At 43.8% G+C, this 23,004-nt stretch overlaps 1 protein-coding gene across 4 annotated transcripts in view; it reads right to left on the reverse strand.

The window, feature by feature from the left end:
* NEURL1 (neuralized E3 ubiquitin protein ligase 1) overlaps positions 1-23,004 on the reverse strand; it is a 398,530-nt gene that overhangs the window by 42,597 nt on the left and 332,929 nt on the right. For all 4 annotated transcript variants that reach the window (XR_014444620.1, XM_083149287.1, XM_083149285.1 and 1 more), the window contains one exon: positions 22,440-22,761. Coding sequence is in view for 3 of the 4 variants with exons in the window: in XM_083149287.1 (XP_083005413.1) it covers positions 22,440-22,761 (322 nt within the window). In the remaining variant the exon portion in view is untranslated. The remainder of the gene's footprint in view (positions 1-22,439; positions 22,762-23,004) is intronic.

The following is a 23,004-nucleotide window of genomic DNA, read 5'->3' on the forward strand; positions in this document are numbered from 1 at the left end:
ACCCCTGGCTTGCAGTGTCACTTATTTCTGCAGCACTGCAGCCACTAAACTACCCTGCCCAGACCGAGCCGCCAGGTGACCTGCTAGTGCCCATCACATGGTGGGGATGACTACAGTGTCAGCTGCCTACCGCTCGCTTCAGCAGCGTAGGCCCCTAGAATCGTGAGGCCCTTTGGCAACTGCCCACTGAGCCCATATGAGGTGGGGCTCCAAAAGTAGCCACTGTATCTTCTAAAGATTGTGTAACAGTGGAGTAATATGGGTCGCCGGTTACCCAATCTCCTGCAAACTAGCCTGCAGGTCTACCATGGCAGATCATATTCACAAACAACTGTAAGCGACTTTACAGGCTGGCTTGTACCAGGTGGTACATTGTTAGGGTGGATGTGCTGAACTCTCTTTTGCTGAAGAGGATGGACCCCGAGAAGCAGCTGTACCAGGGCCCGGAGATTTTGGGTAGCCCTGAATATAGAATCTTATAAGGGATGCACGTGTGCTCTGGTTTGTAGTTTAAAATGATGGCTTGTAACAATACACCGTCCCCTGATTGTAAAATACTTCCCCAAACACCACTTCTGCTCAGAGTAAATTAGCTCCATCTGTTATCATCTGTATAGTCTCCTGATATTCACATTGGCAGGATGCGTCCATTGTATTCATTGCCTTTCCTCGCAGAGTCTCATTGCTGTTCCTCAATGCACCGCATTACAGCGTTCACATACTGTACACCATAACCACCTTCCAGGCCCAGTCTGTGAGCTGTGCGGAGCAGATCCCCATTATCCTAATCCATTACTGACTTAGGGGGTTATTCAGAGTTGAGCGCTGGTGTGCGAATTCACAATCCGTTTGATCACTGAATGACTGCCCATGTGTAAGACAAAAAAGCGACAAAAATAGCAAATTAATATAATAATAATTTTACCCAATGTTTGTCCAATGTTTTTTTTGTGTGCGTGTATGGGGGGGGGAACGACACGACTGCTAGTTCGCCGTCCCGTTCGCTGGGCATTCCCATGGAAATTAGGCAGTGTCTCGGCTTCCCATACAGGGAACACGCAAGGTAACTGCAGATGATTATCTACATACAGCGCACGCAACACGCACATTATTAGGAACCAATGTTCCATTTAGAATGTATTATGAATCCTTCACCAATCTGCATGCATTAATGGATAGGACATTTTAGGTTCTATTAAATAAACATTACATTATAATATTGGATAAAAACCAGAACGCCCTGGACCCCGAAACGCCGGATAGGACTGGATTCTTGCAGTAATCTTAGCCACAATTGATAAGATCGCTGCAGGAATCCGGTCCGGCGTTCTGAGGTCTGGACCGCTGCAGTTTTTACCCAATCCCGAAAAAAATATATAACGTCATCCTGCGTTACTCTAAAAGACCCTGTTACATTTACTTTGCCAGAACAGCGCCCACATAATTGGTCCGCAGGCAACAGCCATGAAATATATTATCGCAATTGTTCCATTCTGACATACGAGCTTGCAAATGTCCATTGTTTGAGGCGAAGGGCTTGATCCAGCACAAACTATATGCATTTTGGCCTATAAAGTCAAAAGCTTCTCAGTCAGCTGCAGACTCTTATTTAAAAGCCAATTCATGTCTAATTTGGCAGTAAGTCTCCAAACTGTGACTCCCTGCCATCCCTCCTCACAGCGCTGTGGTTATGGAGCCAGCTCACGTCTGACTTGGCAGTAAAACAGCAGTTCAATCAAGAGGGAGCCTGTATTTTCATACGCTGTTTGCTTCAAGATGAAGTCACGAGTCCTGAAAAACACTACTCATTTCCACTGACAATCGGGCTGCTAGGGGCATGATTTATAGAAAGGAACCAATTCACGAACTAAAGGGTGCGTATCATCCCTCAGTGGGGGGAGTTGTATCAAACATATAAGAGAGAGAGAACTTAGTGAAGCTGTGTGAAGCAACCAATCAGCTTCTGTCATTTATCTAGCACATTATTTGTATGATATAACCGCAGTGCTTGCTTTGGTCGATTGCTCTACATTGGGGTATGTTCAATGGTTTTTGCGAGCTGTGACAGCTCGCATGGTCAGTATTCAACTTAGCCCCTGCACATGCCATTTCAACCTCGCTGGGTTTTTACATTGACGTGGAAACGGCGCGTGCAGCCGCTAAAACAGTGATACTTGCATCCAAATGCAGCGGGCTCCCTGCATTAGCCGCGGGCCTCGCTGTTTGGGGGAATGTTCACCATCATCTGACAGTGAGGATTCCCCCGGAACATTGAATACGGTGAGCGGTCGGCGTGGGTCGCTTGTTTTAGGCGGTCCCGCGGTTAACCCCCCCCCCCCCCTCGTCGGCTGCATTGAACACTGCCCATTATATCTATCCAAGGCTTGATACAACTACTCCACTAACGTCCAGACTCTCTCTATGGGGTAAATGTATTAAGAGGGGAGTTCTACTGAAGATGGGATGTTGTCAATAGCAACCAATCATATTCTACTTATTATTTATTTAGCAACTTCTAAAAGATAATAGATATAGGCTCTAATTCACACCCGATTGGAAGGGGCCAAATTTTACCACGTTCTAATGGTGGGGTGGTCTGCGCATGCCCCAGGAGCGAATGGCTTCAGTGAGTTTCACACTCACCGAGCTGCTCGCTTCAAAGGGGGCGGGAGGGAAACGGACACCGGGCCAGAGCAGGGGAACTCCAAGTGGTTTATGGTGGCCTGATGCCTGATTGGCGCAGGCGGGTGACGTCACATGACGTCAGCACTAACACCGTATTCGGTCCAAGTGAGCGGGTCTGAATCAGGCCCATAGTTGGATCTGATTGGTTGCTATGAACCCTACAAAAACCCTACCACTGGCCCTGACCTTCCCATCTTCATTTAAACTCCCATCTTAGTAAATTTGCTCCTGTGACATTCATATTCCCTGGGGTACCTGTAGCTACTGGATTCAACCATGAAAAAAAAGATGCATTATTATTATTATTATTATAATTTATGGAATTAGTTTGACCATATATTCAGAGGAATTTTCTAACCTAAAGCGACAATCTGGGAAGGATTCTTGCGGTTTTCCAGCTTTGTAGAAAGGTGACCTCTGTACGCACATGGAATGTTATTTTAGTTCAGCGCAGCAGAAGTACACTTATGGCTTACATTACTGTCTATCAATTTCCCAGAGAATTTATTACTGTGTGTCCAGCGCTTTGCAGAATTTAAACAACCGGCACCTTAAACATGCAGATAAATGCGGCAGGTTACAGGAATCATTCATTACACGTATTCTTTATTTGAAAACGTATCACAGATAAATGACTCCAATAACAAGCACAGAAAGACGATGCTTACCCAGCGACCCGGGGAAATCCGCCTCAGGAATACTGGGAATTTCAGCTAATAAAACAGACCCCGGATTGAATTGGATAGGATTTGATTGAGTGGATCCAGAAAATCAGATGGACCATTGATAAGGAAATCCAATTGGGAAATAGTACGTACCACTCCCAGGGGTTCAGTTTGCTTAATCAACATGCAGCATGTCAGAGGTCACACGCCTTCTACATGCATCTGCGACATCCAAGTGCTTCACCTGAGGACACAGTCTCAAGTCCCAATTCACAATGTTTACTGCCACCGGCCAGCCTGGGTAGGATGAAGCTTACGCCGGCTGGCCATCAGATCCGGTCACCTTAGTTCAGTTAGTCTTTGTCCAACGACGCAGACTCTGGACCTGTCATGCCTTCTAAGCATTGGCAACTCCCCCATTTTTATGAACAGTGCCGCAGCATGTCAATTGTGCTTCAGCTGACAGGAGGCTGCAAACGTTATTGCAAGACCTGCGAAGCACGGGGCTTGGGCCTGCACATCCTCATACCCTCTGATTTGTATGCAAACCACAGAATTTGATCTAGGCCCTTAATGATGACATGAGAATGTTAACATGACCATAAAGTAGGCATGATTAGCATGTCCACATTGACCATGTCAGTATTTATCCTGTCGACACAGATGACACTGAAAAGTGCAAAGTTCCAATATTAGGATGTGTCTGAAGGGCTAGAAGATCAAACAGTCTTGTTACTGTAAGTGGTGCAGGTTGAGAATCCCTTATCCAAAATGCTCGGGACCACAAGCAATTTGGATAAGGGATTTTTTCATAAAAAAATAATAATAATTTCATACCACCCCCGTTGGTCCCCCGACGTCCCCCGGGGTCCATGGCGACCTTCAGGATCCTCTTCAGCGACATCTCTGGTCCCAGTGGTGCATTGCCCAAGTGCACGGACGCGCCGGTGATGTCACCAGCACCTGCTCAATCACGCAATGCACCCCTGGGACCGGAGATGCCACTGAAGAGGATCCCGGAGGCCGTCGTGAACATCGGGGACGAGGTAAGTATGAAAAAAAGGGGCTGAGGAAAAAAAAAACAAAAAAAATGAAATATTCTAAAAAACCACAGTTTAAATAAAAAAAATTAGCTGTGAGCGGCGCTGGCACGCTGGCATTTTTAGTGGACATTTTGTACATCTCTCACAGCAGAGTTGGCACTCAAAGGGCTGAGTTGTTTCTAGATGAACTACTGTAGCTGAGACTATAGAAGAAGTCATAGTAAGTGATGGCATGCAAACTACAAACCTAGTCAACTGAAGAACGTGTTTTGAATCGTGATTTGTTTGTGCAATTAGTGTAACAGGTTTAGTTCACTACGCACAGAGCCAGCACCTAGGATACTGTTGATGTTGCTCACTGAGAACTAAGAGCAACTGTGACTCATATATACTATATAACATATGATGTGTCAGGACATAGGGAAATGTTACTCTGCTACTACTCTTTCTACTCTGCCATTGTATGGGGACATTTTAACTAAATAACAGGTTATAGACCCTGATAATTATCATTTTGCAGCAATAAGACAGCTGCAACCTACTCCTGGACATTTTTGCAAAATGTAGCCCACACGGCATTAACTGACCGGGCTAAACTCCGGAATGAGGCTGCTGTCAGAAATGGAAGGATTGCGTAAAAAATGTCTATATTTACTGCAGTCCCTCCTTCAAGCATTCATGAGATTGTTAATATTTGCAGGTACCCCCCCCCCCCTCCCCCCACCCCAACAAAAAAATAGTGGGTGATTTGGTGGATATGCCACAAATATTGTAAATATAATATTTATTTTATCATTTTTGTTATCCCTTGTAATGTTATAAATAGTCTGTGCTGTGTTAGGTTTCTCTTGTTTGTTTGAGTAGGTAGAGATAGTGGCCTCCCATGTTACGCATTTTGCATGGTTCCATCCTTAGCAGCAAGTGCCGCCATTACCAGGACTAATTCAATCTTACCTCCCTACTTTAGTCATTTACTTTAAACTTATCTTTCCATGACCTAGCACATTATATAGGTCACATATTACTTATCGTGTTACTTTATCTCCCCTTTAATCTTCATTTTGATATAGTTAACTATATCGATGCTGCAAGTTAAATGATATTGAGTGTAAACACCGAATGTTATCAGTAAGCGTTCAGTGACATCTCCTGATCCACTGAACATGCAGCTTGTTGGCTATATACAGTAGCCAACATTGACCTGCATGCTCAGCACATGGGGGAGGGGGGTCATTAATGATGTGCATTAGTGCACATCGTTAACAATACTGAGTGTACACATGAGACTTTTTTTTTTTCTTTTTTAAAGACATCACTCAGAAAGGCCCTTCTTAAGGTGCCCATACACTAGTAAGATTTATCTTCAGATCTGGCTGGTTGGAACAAAAACATGGTTATAAATAAAGTAAAAGAAACAATAAGGAAAATAAACTAAGAAAAAAAGAAAGAAACAAAATCGAAAGAAAAAAAAGTAAAGAAGAAAAGAGACAAAGAAATCAAAGGAAATAAAGAAATAAATAACAAAAGAAAATTAATAAAAGCAAAATAAATATTGAAAGACATCCATTTATCAAACATTATTTGAGATAATGTGACCTGAAACAATATTAATGCACATGATTGCATTATAAATGTGATCATCATTAAATGGGAAAGAAAGAAAGAAGCTAGGAAATAATGAGAATTAAAGAAACAAAAAGAGAAAACAAAAGAAAAATAAATATAATTAAATAAACAAAGAAAAAGAAAGCAAGAAAGATGAAACAAAAAGACAGAAACAAACACAAATAAAGATAGAAAAAAAAGCAAAAGAAAAACTTGAAAAAAAAAAAAACAAGAAAGAATACAAGAGAGACCACAAGAGAGATCATTATTAATGGTCCCCAAAGAAAGAGAGAATGAAAAATAGAAAGAAAGTGTGTGTGTGTGTGTGTGTGTGTGTGTGTGTGTGTGAGAGAGAGAGAGAGAGAGAGAGAGAGAGAGAGAGAGAGAGAGAGAGAGAGAGATGCAAAATATATAAAAAGAAGGTAAAAAGAAAAAAGAAACAAAATGAAATAAAGAGCAAGAAACCAAGAAAAAAAAAAGAAATATAGAAAAAAATAAGGAAAAAACAACAAAAAGACATATAGAAAAAAAAAAAGAAAAGAAATGAACAAAGATATAAAGGAAAAGATAAAGAAGAAACGGTACTTGTTTCCTAGCATGGCTACTACGATATTCAGTCATATGGTATCGTATACATTGTATAGCATCTCATGCCATATGCCCGAATGCGATTCGATTTTAAAATTGTATAAGCATCCTAATGGGTTTTTTCAATGTTAAATGCTCCCCATAAACAATGTTTAATTGTATAAGCACCCTAATGGGTGCTTATAATGTTAAATGCACCCCCACTATCAACATAGAAACATAGAAACATAGAATTTGACGGCAGATAAGAACCACTTGGCCCATCTAGTCTGCCCCTTTTTTAAACATGTTACCTCAAACCATATTTGATCCTTATTTTTTTGTAAGGATATCAATATGCCTATCCCAAGCATGTTTAAATTGTACTACTGTATTTGCCTCTACCACCTCTGATGGGAGGCTATTCCACTTATCTACTACTCTTTCTGTGAAGTAATTCTTCCTCAAATTTCCCCTGAATCTTCCTCCCTCTAGTTTCAGTGCATGTCCTCGTGTTCTGCTGCTCCTCTTCCTGTGAAGAATGTCTCCCACCTGTACCTTGTTAAAACCCTTGATATATTTGAAAGTTTCTATCATGTCCCCCCTTTCCCTTCTCTGCTCTAAAGTATACATATTAAGATCTTTTAGTCTTTCCTGGTACGTTTTGTGATGTAGGCCATGCACCATTTTAGTTGTCCTTCTTTGTACAGTCTCTAATGTATTTATATCCTTCTGGAGATATGGCCTCCAGAACTGAACACAATACTCTAGATGAGGTCGTACCAATGACCTATACAGTGGCATTATTACTTCTTTATTTCTACTGCTGATACCTCTCCCTATGCAACCAAGCATCTGACTTGCCTTCTTCATTGCTTTGTTACATTGCCTACCTGCCTTTAAGTCCCCTGAAATAGTGACACCTAGATCCCTCTCTTCCTCAGTAGTTTCTATTATAGTGCCATTTATACTATATTTAGTCTTTGGATTTTTGCAACCCAAGTGCATGATTTTGCATTTTTTGGCATTAAACTGTAGTTGCCATGCTCTTGACCATTCCTCTAATCTACCTAGATCATCAATCATTTGTTTTACCCCTCCTGGTGTGTCTACCCTGTTGCATACCTTTGTGTCATCTGCAAAAAGGCACATTTTACCCTCAATTCCATTTGCAATATCACCAATAAAGATATTAAAAAGCACTGGTCCAAGTACAGATCCCTGGGGTACTCCACTTGTAACCTTTCCCTCCTTTGACTGTACTCCGTTTACTACAACTCTCTGTTTTCTGTCCTGCAACCATGCTCTTATCCATTCAACTATCTTAGAATCCAATCCCAAGCTTTCAAGTTTATTTAACAGTCTGCGATGTGGGACAGTGTCAAAAGCCTTACTAAAGTCTAGATAAGCTACATCTACAGCCCCACCTTGATCTATTACTTTAGTCACCCAGTCAAAAAAGTCAATAAGATTTGTTTGACATGATCTTCCCCCAGTAAACCCATGCTGTTTTGGATCCTGTAAATTGCTGGTTTTGAGATATTCTACAACTTTCTTTTAAGCGTGTTTCCATCAATTTCCCTACTACTGATGTAAGGCTCACTGGTCGATAGTTGCTTACCTCTTCTTTGCTTCCACTTTTGTGCAGTGGGACTACATTCGCTGTTTTCCAGTCCTCTGGGATTACTCCAGTAGCTAGTGACTGGTTGAATAATTCTGTTATTGGTTTTACCAGCTCCCCTTTGAGCTCTTTTAGTATCCTTGGATGTATCCCATCTGGCCCCATTGATTTATCCACTTTCAGTTTTGAGAGTTCTGTGAGGACTTTCTCCTCTGTAAATGTACTTGTTTCTCCCTCAGTTTTCTGACTATACTTGCAACTTAATTGCGGCCCCTTCCCCTCTCTTTCAGCAGTGAATACTGAGCAGAAATAATTATTAATATTATCTGCTATTACATTGTCCCCCTCAAGAAAACTTCCACTCTCTGTCTTTAGTCTTATTATTCCACTTTTTGTTTTTCTCCTTTCACTTATATACCTAAAAAAAGTTTTCCCCCCTTTACCCACTGATTGGGCCATTTTCTCTTCAGCCTGTGCTTTTGCACATCTGATTACCTTCTTAGCCTCCTTCTGTCTAACAAGATACACCTCTTTGTCCTCATTCTTCTGCGTCTTCTTAAATTTCTTAAAGGCCAACTTTTTTGCTTTCACAATACTTGCTACTTCTTTTGCAAACCACAATGGCTTCCTTTTTTGTGTGTTTTTCCTAACTCTTTTGACACAAAGTTCTGTTGCTTTTAGAATTGCACTTTTTAATTTTTCCCACTTATCCTGCACTCCTTCCAAGTTCCTCCACTCTGCCAAAGAATCCCTTACAGAGTTTCCCATCTCTACAAAATCAGCCTTCCTAAAATCTAACACCTTTGTTTTTGTGTGCGATGAGTCAGTCTCTGTCTTTATTTTGAACCATACTGCTTGATGGTCACTGGATCCCAGGTTTTCACCCACATTTATGTCAGATATTCTGTCACCATTTGTAAGTATTAAGTCTTATATTGCGTCCTTACGAGTGGGCTCCCTCACCAATTGCTGGAGGGATGCTCCTTGCAAGGAAGCGTGGCGAGCGCAGCAAGCCCGCGAGGGGCGGCGGTCCGCGTCCTCCGACCTTTTCATACCCCCACTATCCACGGCGGCGTGGAGTTGACTCTATATAGTGTGGCGAGCGCAGCCCGAAGCGTGGTGAGCGGACGCGGAATACATGTAAAGTAATACGCGGCCGCTCGCCACGCTTCGGGCTCGCTGCGCTCGCCACACTATATAGAGTCAACTCCACGCCGCCGTGGATAGTGGGGGTATGAAAAGGTCGGAGGACGCGGACCGCCGCCCCTCGCGGGCTTGCTGCGCTCGCCACGCTTCCTTGCAAGGAGCATCCCTCCAGCAATTGGTGAGGGAGCCCACTCGTAAGGACGCAATATTAGACTTAATACTTACAAATGGTGACAGAATAAGTCTAATATTGCGTCCTTACGAGTGGGCTCCCTCACCAATTGCTGGAGGGATGCTCCTTGCAAGGAAGCGTGGCGAGCGCAGCAAGCCCGCGAGGGGCGGCGGTCCGCGTCCTCCGACCTTTTTATACCCCCACTATCCACGGCGGCGTGGAGTTGACTCTATATAGTGTGGCGAGCGCAGCGAGCCCGAAGCGTGGCGACCGGCCGCGTATTACTTTACATGTATTCCGCGTCCGCTCACCACGCTTCGGGCTGCTCTCGCCACACTATATAAAATCAACTCCATGCCGATGTGGATGGTGGGGGTATGAAAAGGTTGGAGGACGCGTACCGCCGCCCCTCGCGGGCTCGCTGCGCTTGCCATGCTTCGGGTTGGCGTTGATAGTGGGGGTGTCGTGGGGGTGCTTTAAACATTGTAAGCACCCATTACGGTGCTTATACAATTAATAATCTTATAGGGGGCACATTTAACATTGACACCCATTAGAGTGCTTATACAATTTTAAAATCGCATCCCATTGTATGGCATTGTATGCCATATACAATGGTATACGATTTTAAAATTGTATAACATCGGGTGCCATTGTGTCGCATCGCATCGTAAGGCTTATGGTATACGATGCGATGGGCACCGAACTAGGAAACAAGTACCGAAGAAACAAACATAAAAGACAGAAGGAATGAAATAAGAAATGCAATCATTATTAAATGGGAGAGAAAGAAAGAATAAAAAAGAAAGAGAAAGAAAAAAGACAGGAAAGAAAGAAAGAAAGAGAATTAAAGAAATAAAAAGAGAAAACAAAAGAAAGAAGAGAATAAATGGAATTAAACAAAAAAGAAAAAGAAAGCAAGAAAGAGGAAACAAAAAGTCAGAAACAAACAGTAATAAAAAAAACAAAGATAAAGCAAAATTGAAAAAAGAAAAACAAGAAAGGACACAAGAGAGACCACAAGAAAGAACACAAAGAAAAATGAAAGAAAGAAAGAAAAAGAAAAACAATTATAAAGAAATAATAAGAAACAAATAAAGAGAAAGGAAGAAACTCTCATTTCTGTATTACATTTAATTTAATTGACTTTAAATTTAGTTTGTGATTTAAGGTAATTTTAAAGTGCACTTTCTAACCACTGTCATATTCTCCTCTGTCCTCTGTAGTCTAGGGGCATATTCAGATAACCACTATCCTTACAATTGGCAACAGGTTTGCTGCAGTGTCCGTGGCTATTCAGTTGCAGTGGGTTTCTGTTTGTAACCTCCTGGGGTTCGAATATAAATCTAAATAGGTCTTGTCCTTACCCAGCTGTGCTAATGCATAGTTTCCGGCACCCAATAACTAGGGGTTAGAACACATTAGCTCTGGGTTTACTGCAGGAGGAAATAGGCTTCAAATGTAATATTTTACATTTTAATATCTGTAATATCTTACTGCTTTAGCTCCTAATGCAGTAAAACTGGGGCTAATTGAATATGCCCCACATAATCCTTTGCACCATGATTCTATGTTATTTAAGCGTTGGTATCTTGTTTATTGTATGTACAGCACTTTACTTTAATATGTAGCCTAAGTACAGGACCGGCTCTACCATTCGGCAGCTTTATTCAGCTTCACAGGGCACCAGAACCCGCGGAGATGGCACTAAGTCTGCCTATCACAAAATGAAGGCTGTCTATGAGGAGGATATCCTTGTTGTCATGGTTGCAGGTGGCTGCCATGGAGCTTCTAAGACACCACCACCACCACACTTTCACTTGAAGGGCTGGAAAGTGGGTATTGGTGGCTGCATGGGGTTGGGGAAGGGGTTGGTTAAAGTTTTGCCTACGGTGCTGAGAAGCTTTACACCGGCCCTGCTCACCGAAGTACAAGTGCTGCTCTTATGCAACAATTCCAGTTACTAGTAATGACACTTATAAAATGTTCTCTTAACGAGTGGCAGACGTTTTATTCCTCAGATAATACAGCTTGTAGGTTATTGCCACATAAACTGCAAGGCCATGAAGCCAAAAATAGAAAAAAAATGCATAATTACTGCACAGGCCAAGAAACTTCATAACCCCACTGATTACACTTTGACATAATCCCCATTTAACATAATGACTTTTCTGATTACTATGTCCAATTGTACAATTTAAATCATGACACTACTTTTCTCCAACCCTTTATCTTCTCTTTTCTGGATTACAATTTTGCATAAACCACGGCATGAATTAGCCAAGAAGTATCCTAGCTGTGCCATGTATCAGCCTTCAAAATGATGTTTCTCCCAAAACAAATTTATTTTTTGTGGGCAATCCCTTATATTGTTCCATCTATGATCATGTGTTAGTTGAAGATGATAGTGATTGATTAATTATGTAAGAACAAAAACATAAAGATGAAGTTATACTAATATGACCGCTCTTAATAAATTTGGTTGCCTACAACTTCCAGACCTTTAAATTACTATTTACAGTCTCAGTTGAGAGATTGATGACTGTCTCCTTGCTCCAAGACCTACATTGACTGAGAAAACATATTTGGCATACAGTTTGGTGACCAATGGCTTGTGGACCTGTTCTTAAATACATAATCTATATTAATCTGTCTCTTTAGCCACCTGGGATAAAGCTATTCTCAATGATGCAGAGATAACCCTTCCAAAGGGAAATCTCTCCCATAGACCCCTTAGATTGTTTCCTTAACTTAATCTCTCTAGATGGGCAGTAATGGAATTTCTACCCTTGGTCCTTAATCCATATTCTACTTCTCCTGCCTATATGACCAGTATAGCTTGGGGTCCTTGTATATCTTCAAATATTTACAAAGTATGCATTAGACATCTAAAATGTATACTGTTCATCGTGTCCTTTGCCCACCTCTGTCTAATTTGTTAAACAAACATAGGAAAAATGTACTCCAATGGTGCCATATCATCCTTGCACCAACATCGGTCATCCACAGAGCACCCAAGTTAATCTGCTGCTCAGCTTCAGCGAGAATCAAATCTACTTAAAATCTACACCAATATCACTGATAAACGCTAATTTTTTTGCCAATTGCATTAGAGTGTTTTGGGGGTAAATTTTGGGTTGCTGTGGTGCTGATTCTGAATATGAAACCAGTTTTGATAGATTGGCGCTTATTTTTCAAACACACAGGTAAGTAACAAGAAAAACAGAATAGACAGCACAATCAGCTCAACCACCACATGTCAGTGGACATTCACTCATATTTATTATTATTTATTTATTACCAGATCCTTATATAGCGCATACATATTGCGCAGCGCTTTACAGAGAGAATATTTCAACATTCACATCAATCCTTGCCCCGGGGGATCTTACAATCTATATTCCCTACCACATGTACACGCACACACAGACATTCTAGGGTTAATTTGTTGGGAGCCAATTAGCCTACCAGTATATTTTTGGATTGTGGGAGGAAACCGGAGTACCCGGAGTAAATCCATGCAAGTACGGGGAGAATATACAAACTCCGCACAGTCAGAGCCATGGTGGGAATTGAACCCCTGACCTCAGTGCTGTGGGGCAGTAATGCTAACCATTACACCGTCTGTACTGCCCCATATATGAAGAAGGACTATTATAGAATGATCCTGGAGTGAACACCTAGAAAAGTCAAATGACTCACCTTCTAGTATTCTAATGCTCCAGTAGATTCCCATATGCACTAAGCCTTGGAGGAAGATAAAGTGGACGGACTTAGTACCAGCTCATAGCTGTCAGGCTGTATTTAGAAAATGACAGTTAGGAGCTGGTTGGTTGATACTTTATCTTCATTCACTTTTTTCTTTTTTGCAAGGCTTAGTTAATACTCTCTTCCTTTTTCGAACTAAGGTGCAGGGAAATTAGAAGTAATTTCACTACACCTTAGCACCTTAGTTCGAAAAAGGAAGAGAGTTCCAAAGGTAGGGAGTAGAACAGAGAAAAAAGAGGTGGCAACTGAAGGAAGCTGGGATGTGGCAATCATTTGTGGAGTAAAGTGCCACCCACTTGCCTCACGGGAGTGTGAGGGGAGATGAGGACAGAGATGAAAATAGGAGCGGATTAGATGAGAGCTTTGTAAGCGCTTTTGAGAACTTTGGGTACTGAAGGAGAAGGGGAGTTAGCGTTGGGCCTATAGGAGAGGTGGAGAAGATGTAGGAAGATGAGCCGGGCTTTGGACAGATTGGAGTGAAGAGAGGGAGACCATATAAGAAGTTACTGTCCAGTTTAGAGATGACCCATGAGTGGATGAAGGTCTTAGTTGATTCCAGGTGTGAAAGGGTCTAATCATTCTGTCTCTAGGATGTGCCCTGCATATACTGTACATTATACCTCACATCTCTACACTCTGTCCTGATGATACACGATGTGCACATCCAATCATAAAACAAAGTCATCCTCAATCCTCGAAGGACAGATAAGATAGAAAAATAAAAAATCTGTCAAAGAAACAATAAAACAGGAAACAAAACCAAAAATGTTGTTGTTTCCACAAGGGAGAGGAATGAGACTGAAAGATTTCTTTCTCAGTAGAGCACTCGGCGGTCAAATGGTGTCTAACCACTGAGCTCCCCATGCTGCTTCTGTACATAGGCTGCTCTGTCAATATGTTCCTGGGTGTGAATGTCAATAAAGTTTCTTATTCATATAAAAGGCAACAAAAATTGAAGACAAGTCAACTCTATAGGTAATGTTGTTATCGTCTTGGCTACTAGAAGATAACCTTCATCATACCAGCTGAGAGGAAATAAAAATTCTAAAAATAAAAGTTTCTTGCAGAAGAAGTCTTGTTTGCAATGTGTCATATTTTTACTGCAAATATTTCTGTCTGGCTACTTTAATTTCTGAGTAGCTGATACATAATATATTAATTTTATATCAAAATATTTGCAGCTTTGTTTGTGCGTTTCTGCGTGTGGTTCCCCAATGAAACCCTTACGGTGGTCTGCCAGTGAGCTGCAGAGGTGACGTGGGACTTTTCTGTGATCGATTTACTGTTTCCCTTGTGCCACTTATAATGCATTTGATGGAAAGCCGCTATTGTGCTCTGGTTTATGGACAGCAACCAGCACCACAGCGCAAGCTCTGCACAATCAGCCTAGATTGAAGTCTAATTTGCCTTTTGTGAGGAATCACTGGCTGTGCCCTACGGATCTGGCAATGGCTGATTAGAGCAGGTGCAATCACTGAATAGCCTTCTCACCGATGGGACACAATTAACAAGGGGATCATAGCTCAATGAGATCTTAATGACAAAGAGTATAATTAATTCAAGATGTAAGAGACAGACTGAATGGGAAATATCAATTCTTCAACTCATTGTGCAATATTAACCCCTTGGAGGCTGGCGGCGGATTACACCTGTACAATCAGAAACACTTCCAGACTCACCATTTCTGTTCCCAAACAAATAAAAATGATCTACTGTGTGTGTGTATATATATATATATATATATATATATATATCTCTTATATATTTGGCTACATCTGTCACTCAAAGTGTGTCTGGAGCTGTAACGCTGGGTTGTGGACTTCCATCTTAATTTATGATTGTCATCACCTGTTTTAAACAGGGTAATTGTTAAGAAAGGTGTTTAAACACAGGTGATGGTAATCCATAAATTAAGAAGAAAGTCCAGAAACAGAGCAATGTGTCCCTCCTGGAGAGGGTCATGTTGGGAGGTATGCACCTCCCTCCCTCCCCCCCCCCCTACCATTCACGGCATCCCCACGATTAAATGGCACATGCAAAACACTGACATGGCTATGGTCGACAATGAAAAAGGTTGACAAGATTTATTTTTCACTTTTTCAATGTTTTCATATTCATTCTCATGTGTCGACATGGACACCAATGAAGTGCCACACTTATGTCAACATTTACATGTGTTGACCTTTCTGTGTTGATTTTTTCTTGTGGCAATTCGCGGCACCCCCCGCAACCCCCCTCCCGCGATTTGCAGCACACCCCCCGCAATTCGCGGCACCCCCGGTGACTCCCGCGATTCGCGGCCCCACCCCGTGACACACCCCCCTCCTGCGATTCGCGGCACCCGCGACCCCCCCTCCCACGATTCGCGCCAACCCCCCGGGCCCCCCCTCCCGCGGTTCACGGTGCCCCCCACGACCCCCCCTACCGCGATTCCCCACCCCTGACCCCCCCTCCTGTCATTGCGGCAACCCCCCGCCCCCGCGACCCACCCTCCCGCAATTCACTGCAACCCCCCGCGCCCCCCCTCCCACAATTCGCGGCACCCACAACCCCCCCCCCCCGCAATTCACGGCATCCACCCACGACCCCTCCTCCCGTGTTTCGCGGACACCCCTCACCTCCTCCCTCCCCCCCCCACCCCCGCGCGCGATTCACGGCAACCCCAGGATTAAATGGCACATGCAAAACACTGGCACGGCTATGGTCGACAATGAAAAAGGTTGACATGAGTTTTTGAAGATTTATTTTTCTTTTTTTGAATGTTTTCATATTCATTCTCATGTGTCGACATGGACACCGATGAAGTGCCACACTTATGTCAACATTTACATGTGTTGAACTTTCTGTGTTGATTTTTTCTTGTGGCGATTCGCGGCACCCCTCGCGACCCCCCTCCTGCCATTTGCAGCACACCCCCCGCAATTCGCGGCACCCCCGGTGACTCCCGCGATTCGCGGCCCCACCCCGTGACACCCCCCCTCCTGCGATTGTGGCACCCCGCGACCCCCCTCCCATGATTCGCGCCAACCCCCCAGGCCCCCCCTCCCGCTGTTCACGGTGCCCCCTACGACCCCCCTACCGCGATTCCCCACCCCTGACCCCCCCTCCTGTCATTGCGGCAACCCCCCGCCCCCGCGACCCACCCTCCCGCGATTCACTGCAACCCCCCGTGCCCCCCCCCCCTCCCACAATTCATGGCATCCACCCACGGCAGCACCCCTAAGCCCCTCTTTAGTCCCCCGTATACTCACACACCCCTATCACTACCCAGCTTCCTGCTCTCCTGAACCGTAACTTCCACCATTGGGGAGTCGCTGACGCTGTTTTGCCCACATGCCCCTATCATGCCTCATAGCCCAGCCTCCTGCTCTCATGCACCCGAACTCCCACCCAGTAGGAGGAGACACTGACTAAGGGCCACCATCCTGTACTCCTGTACTGCCAAGCTGGACCCTCACCCACTGGCAGAAGCTGCACAGTATCTCCCACCCTCCTCTTTAGTCCCCCTTATGCCCACACACCACTATCACTACCCAGCCTTCTGTTTTCCTGTGTCGTGACCTCCGCCAGTGGGGAGCCGCTGACTCAGAAACACCCTACTATACTATTGCACACACACACCTAAACAACATGCACACACAGCCCCCCCACACCCACAAATGTCACTGTACCATCCACACTATCAATGTACATCTTACTCTGTAACCGCTTTTTAATTAAACAAAACAATACACACCCCCTTCCACATCATATGCTCTCTATTTAACACATTTCACCTATAACTCAAGTTGCAATACAGGCATCTTTCATACAATTCTAACCATCTTTCTCATATGCAAATGTTCACAAATTAAGGGGGCGCAGCCCCTTACGACGGTGTGAAGAGCGCCCGTAGGGCGCGATGAATCACCTAGTATATATATATATATATATATATATATATATATATATATACGCATACAAATAGAGCATATATATATGCATACAAATAGAGCCCCTGTCAACTATCTTCCTTAGGCCGTGGCTCACCATGGCTATCCTATTGTTCTCAGCAGCAATACAATACATAGAACAATACAGTAGGGGATTAGCAGAGTAATTCTATTACTTATTTAGTCCTATTAAAGGGCTAGATGAACAGGGCTCCATCTGTGTATATATACAGATGGAGGTGATACTGTGGTGGTGTCAAGAAAGGCCGCCTGTAGCGCGGTTGAAACGTCGACACATGACCCGCAAATTATCGCAGTGACCCATTTGAGATATTAAAAGTTTTTATGCAATTATAAAGAAGTCCTGGTGAGTGCATTCTTACAAAGTACCTGTTATACATTATATATATATATATATATATATATATATATATATACACACACACACACTCTGGGGTTAAGACACCCTTAGCCGCCCCCACCTTCCGGGAGTCCTGGGGCCCAAAAGGGCTCCACCCACTACACAAATTGCATAACATAGAGGGGCTATAGGGCTTTGATTGGGTTCATATTAGGTTCACGGCCACTTAAACCCCCAATCCCTACCCCGCCGGGGGCCCAAAAAGGGTCCACCCACTACACAAAGGCCCTTATTCTGATCGGTGCGGATATTCCCGCATGCGGACGGACCGCCGATGTTGATCGTCTGCGCATGTGCAGAGGTCACTCTGCGCATGTGCAGGCGATTTCGCCGCACGGTTTCTTTATACGCCGCACAGGGGGCGTAGAGGGGCGTGAGGGGCTACTTATCCTCATTACCCTATGCATACGCCCCCCGTTTCATGGGCGTTCCCATGCAAACGCGGGGCGTATGCATGGTAATGAGGCCGTGACGCGTGGGTACGGGGCGGGCATCTGACATCGCCGGATGTCAGCTGCCCGCCCCCATACATGTTTTCACACGGACAAGTGTCCGTGTGGTCTTGTGTTGCGGGACCTGGAGGAGCGTGCGGCCCTGCATTCGATGTTCGGCGACCATCGAATGCAGGGGCAGCTCCCAAGACGGAGGAGGCGTATCCCCGTCCAATTTCATGCGGATCGCCACATATCCGCGTACGGACGGCAGGTGGCGATCCGTATGGAAGGCGGGGATTCGCCTGCACGGTTGCGGCCGCATATTCTGATCGGGCCGCACCGATCAGAATAAGGGCCAAAGTGTGTCAGGGAAGCAAGAAATGGCAAAGTTGCATAACATAGAGGGGGTAGGGTACATTGATTGGGTCCACAGCCACTAAGACCCGACCCACATCCTGACTTCACTGGGGGTCCAAAAAGGGGTCCGTCTACTACACTGTGGTCAGATCCAGGCCCCCAGCACAGAGAGGTGAATGCCGGGGTTACACCATGGGCATGGCGAGCGGTTAAGCTTAAACAAAAGCAGGATAAAGTAGAACTAATGCTGATTGCACAATCGAACCCCAGCATCGCCGGGTACCTCAGCTAGTAGAACAATAAGCAATGTAAAATGCGATTCTACAATAAAATGCTTGGTAACATTTGCAGAGGTGCACGACGTGCGTTTCTCTTTCTAATAGACATGGCAGCTACAGTATGAGAGCATAGGCAGAATTTGCCCGGGAGGGAGGAAAGCCGTGTCTATGAACTAGGTAGACACATTTTTGCATAGTGCTAAACTAAACAACTTATAATGGTGACTTTACAAGCCTAATATTTAAATTGGCAAAACAAGTATTGACTTATTGAAGCTGGAGAGGTAGCTTTTATTAGCATGGAATCAAAGTGGGGCTGTGACGGCAAACAAACCGGATTCTGGCTAAGGTCTACTCTTCCAGTTCTCAGAAGCCATGGAAGTACTTAGTATCTTTAATCCGGTTTTATTTAAGTATAATAAATATGAATGAATATAACATATGAATGACAACCCCTGTTCACATGTTCCAATGGTTTATAAAAAGTGCTGTACAGTATAAACGTTTCTTTACAGCGGAAGTACAGTACTTGTTATTACAGTACAGCAATGTCTGCGTGTCACAAAGCTGAAATAAATTGAGTTTATACAGTATATGTAAGTGGATATTTTCACCATACTACAGTATGGGCCTGATTAGCAGATAAACACCACCGCGCGGAACGCACGCCCCCCCCCCCCCCACACTTCTGCCAAACGAATCCCCGCACTAGCATGAGAGAGGATGTGTGCACTTACACATCTGCTCCGATCCGGAAGAATGAAGGATACATCAATCAATGGTCTCTCCAGCCTTCGCTCTGAAAAGTAAAGCTGGCCATACATCTACAGATTGATTGTCAGATTGGGCTGGTTGGAACAAAAGACCTGGTAGTACAGTATCTGAATAAGTTTCTGGCAGTTTTCCAGCATTTCAACGCAATTGGTCAACTGTCATTTGCTCTCATCCATTACCAGGTTTTTGTTCCAACCAGCCAGATCGGACAATAAATTTGTAGATGTATGGCCAGCTTTAGTCTATACTTACTTTCCAGATACCCGCTATCCACCATATTGGGGGCGGGAGCGACATCAGCCACCCGCCCCCGAGCATGCATCGACACGCCCATAACACACTGGGTGGTCCCCTGCGTCTACACCATGCCCACCCCCTTCCAGCCCCCCATTGAGCAAACGGCCCGGGGAGTGTGAAACTCAGCAAAGGCGTACATTCCTGGGGCTTGCACATATTTGCACATGAGCAAAGCCTCACCATCGGGACCAGGAGGGAATGTGGACCTGAGTGTTAACTTCTGTGAAGAAGAATGAAATGTAAGATGGGAGGTGTCGCAATAATCAGGAACATTTTGATAGTTTTGGAGACTTTTTGTGCAGAAATGCACGGTATGAATTGATTTATACACAGGGGCGTGGCCGAGGATGATATAGTATCTGAACACAGTGCCATTTTACGGTACAGTCACACTAGGCAGCTGCATGGACCCCACAGTTGTAGGAGCCTTTGAGCATGGTAGGTGGTGGTGACACAATTAGAGCAGCAAGGCAGCTTTCTCAACCTGCCTCCCAGCCGGCAGCCAGACAATGAATGGGTGTCAGCATGCCGACTAATGAATGGCTGGAGCTATCCACCAATCAAAGTGCTGAGAGCCATTCACTGTATGGAAGCTTGTAAAGAGACAGTGCAGGACCACAGGAGAACCATATTATAATTTTATCTATTGGTTTCCATAATTGTGTTTGTTGGGGACCCAGTGCCTGAAGAATCATATTTGTGACTCCTACGAGATTCCATGTCTATGTATTGAAGTAGATTAGTTGCTTTCTGGTTTCTGCAAATGCTTCACGTTATCTCTCTTCAAGGCTTGATACTTCTCACCTTGTGGATGTTATATCAAACCTTTCAGTAGAGATAAAGGAGTCGGCGTGTGGGTGTGGATCCCAGCCGTTTCATGGGGAGTGCATGCAAAAACGGTGGACGCGCCCAACGAAACGCTGGAAGTATCAAGGAAAACGCAGGCGTTATTAAGCCTGCTAGAGGAGGGAGGATAATGTCAGCAACAGGCCGGAAGTAGCTGTTCTGATCGCAGCCAAGACCAGAGGAAAAATCATTTGATGGTGAGTGTAAATGATATTGCTTACAGCCGCACAGATGTGAACACGTACACATCCATTCGTAACCCCAGCTAAACCATTCGCAAGGTGGGATCTTGCACGGGCGGAGACAGACATGATTGGACGGCGGACGAATTCAGCGCTGTGCGATCAGGTCTGAATTAGGCCTGAAACAGCAGAAATAATTGTTCAACATATTTTAAGTGATCGCTTCCAGATTTGAAGCTATAAGAGAGGTTCTTGCATCATATTGGAATATGCAGTTGTGCAATATAGCCGGTGTAAGTAATAAGCTTAGGCAAATAATGTTCCTTTCAAAGAGCCTTTTTAACTTTGTTTGTTATTTTATTAAAGTACTGTAATAAACTATAAAGGTTTGGCAACAATATATAATCCCCTGGGGTATATAGCTAGACTGAGCCATCTTAATAAAGAGCTATTGGTCCACCAGGACAGAGGGACCATTATTAAACTTTGAAATAATAAACTTTCTGTAGGGAAAGTTCTAAGGATGCTGTCACATGGGTGCTTGGTTTGTTAGCACTCTTGCATCTAGAATACCAGTAGCCTTGAAGGCTGTAAATTGCACCCAGGGTGACAGGTTGAAGTGGGGGTTATACGGGAGCATTTCAACTAGAAAGATCACTGCATGCAGCATTTTAAGATCTGAACCTGTACAGGGATGGGGCTTCCACATTTCACCTCACCATTAACCTGTCAAATTAGGAGTGAAGAAGGGTTATGAAACTTTGTTTTCTAATTGAACAGTGCTAATGTATAAAGTGCATGCGTGACAAGACAAAAAAAAGAGCTCTTCACACCGTCACCTGGTTATCTCGGAAACCAAGAGACCACTTGTATTATTAAGTTTAATCTACATTTCATTTAATATTCTGTATCAAATAAAATAAATGAAGAAAAAAAAATCGCAACAATCCTTCCTCTTTTGCCTACTCCAAGCTTTAAACATAAATCTGTCACACCATTACTGCCCTGAGCCTGCGTGACACATGGTAGTAGGGATGGCCATCGACCATCGATGATTACAAATCATCGATGGTTTATGGCCGATGTTGAATAGTTTTGACATCGATGGAGGATAACCAGAGGGTTTCCCACCATCGATGTCAGGCTTAACTGAATCGTTTTGTTTTTATTTTTTCATTAAGGGGCCGGGACACGGAGCATAGCTCCGCCCCCAACACCCGAGAAACCATATTTTGATTGGCCCACAAGCCAATCTATCAAAGCAAATGGATGACCATCGATATGAAAAAACATCGATGGTCATCCATTGCATACTTATGGGCCATCGATGGCAAAAGCAACGATGGCCATCCTTACATGGTAGCGGCTAGAACCACTTCTGTTTTGGGGTTTTCCCATAATGCACTGGCTCTATGTATACCTTGAGGGGGGAATATAGCGAAGCGAGGGGACGATCCGGTTGAAATATTTAAAAAAATAACCTACAACTACATAAATTACAGATTAAAAAAAAAAAAAACGCTGTGAGGGCTTCTAACAACTTCAGCCCTCACCTAACATCACATCCTGGTCAAATACCAGAAGTGGATCTAGACACAACCTTTTCTGTCAAGTCTGTATTAAATACCAATATAAACTGTGCTTACCTAGTAATTCTACACCGCGTGTCAGCCCATAAACATCGATCAATGCCCAAAGTGGTTCCGTGGTCCGTACTCCACTGAAGAACAACATAGCACCAGAGTCATTGACGCGATAAAACACTCGACCCTTTTTATCCACCCAAAATGCTATGATGTTTCCTTCATTTGCAAACTCTTCCGGCAGTGCTTTTGCCCAGAATCCACTCTGAGAAACGAGGTCAGGGCAAGCGTACTTCGGTAACGTGTCGGGGTTAATCCGGGAAGGATCTTTGGAAGTGAAACCAAGTCGCAGAGCTCCACTCCAACAACATTGCTTTTTAGTGATCTGCAAAAAGAGACATGAAGCAGGGTGTAATAAGGTAATGGACTGAACTTTATAAATAATCTGGTACTGGCTACGTTACTTTGCATATAGTTAGAGATATTTGCATATGCGATTGTCTATGATTAATATTCCCAGGTTGCATAAAAGCTACAACTGTCTTCAATATCTTTGACAGAGGCAGATGTATCAATCATAAAGGTAGAAAAGGTGCCTGGATCTGCCTAATGATTTGGGATACATCTA

This window comes from Crinia signifera, chromosome 6, assembly GCF_055691185.1.
Source record: "Crinia signifera chromosome 6, ASM5569118v1, whole genome shotgun sequence".
Taxonomy (NCBI): Eukaryota; Metazoa; Chordata; class Amphibia; order Anura; family Myobatrachidae; genus Crinia; species Crinia signifera.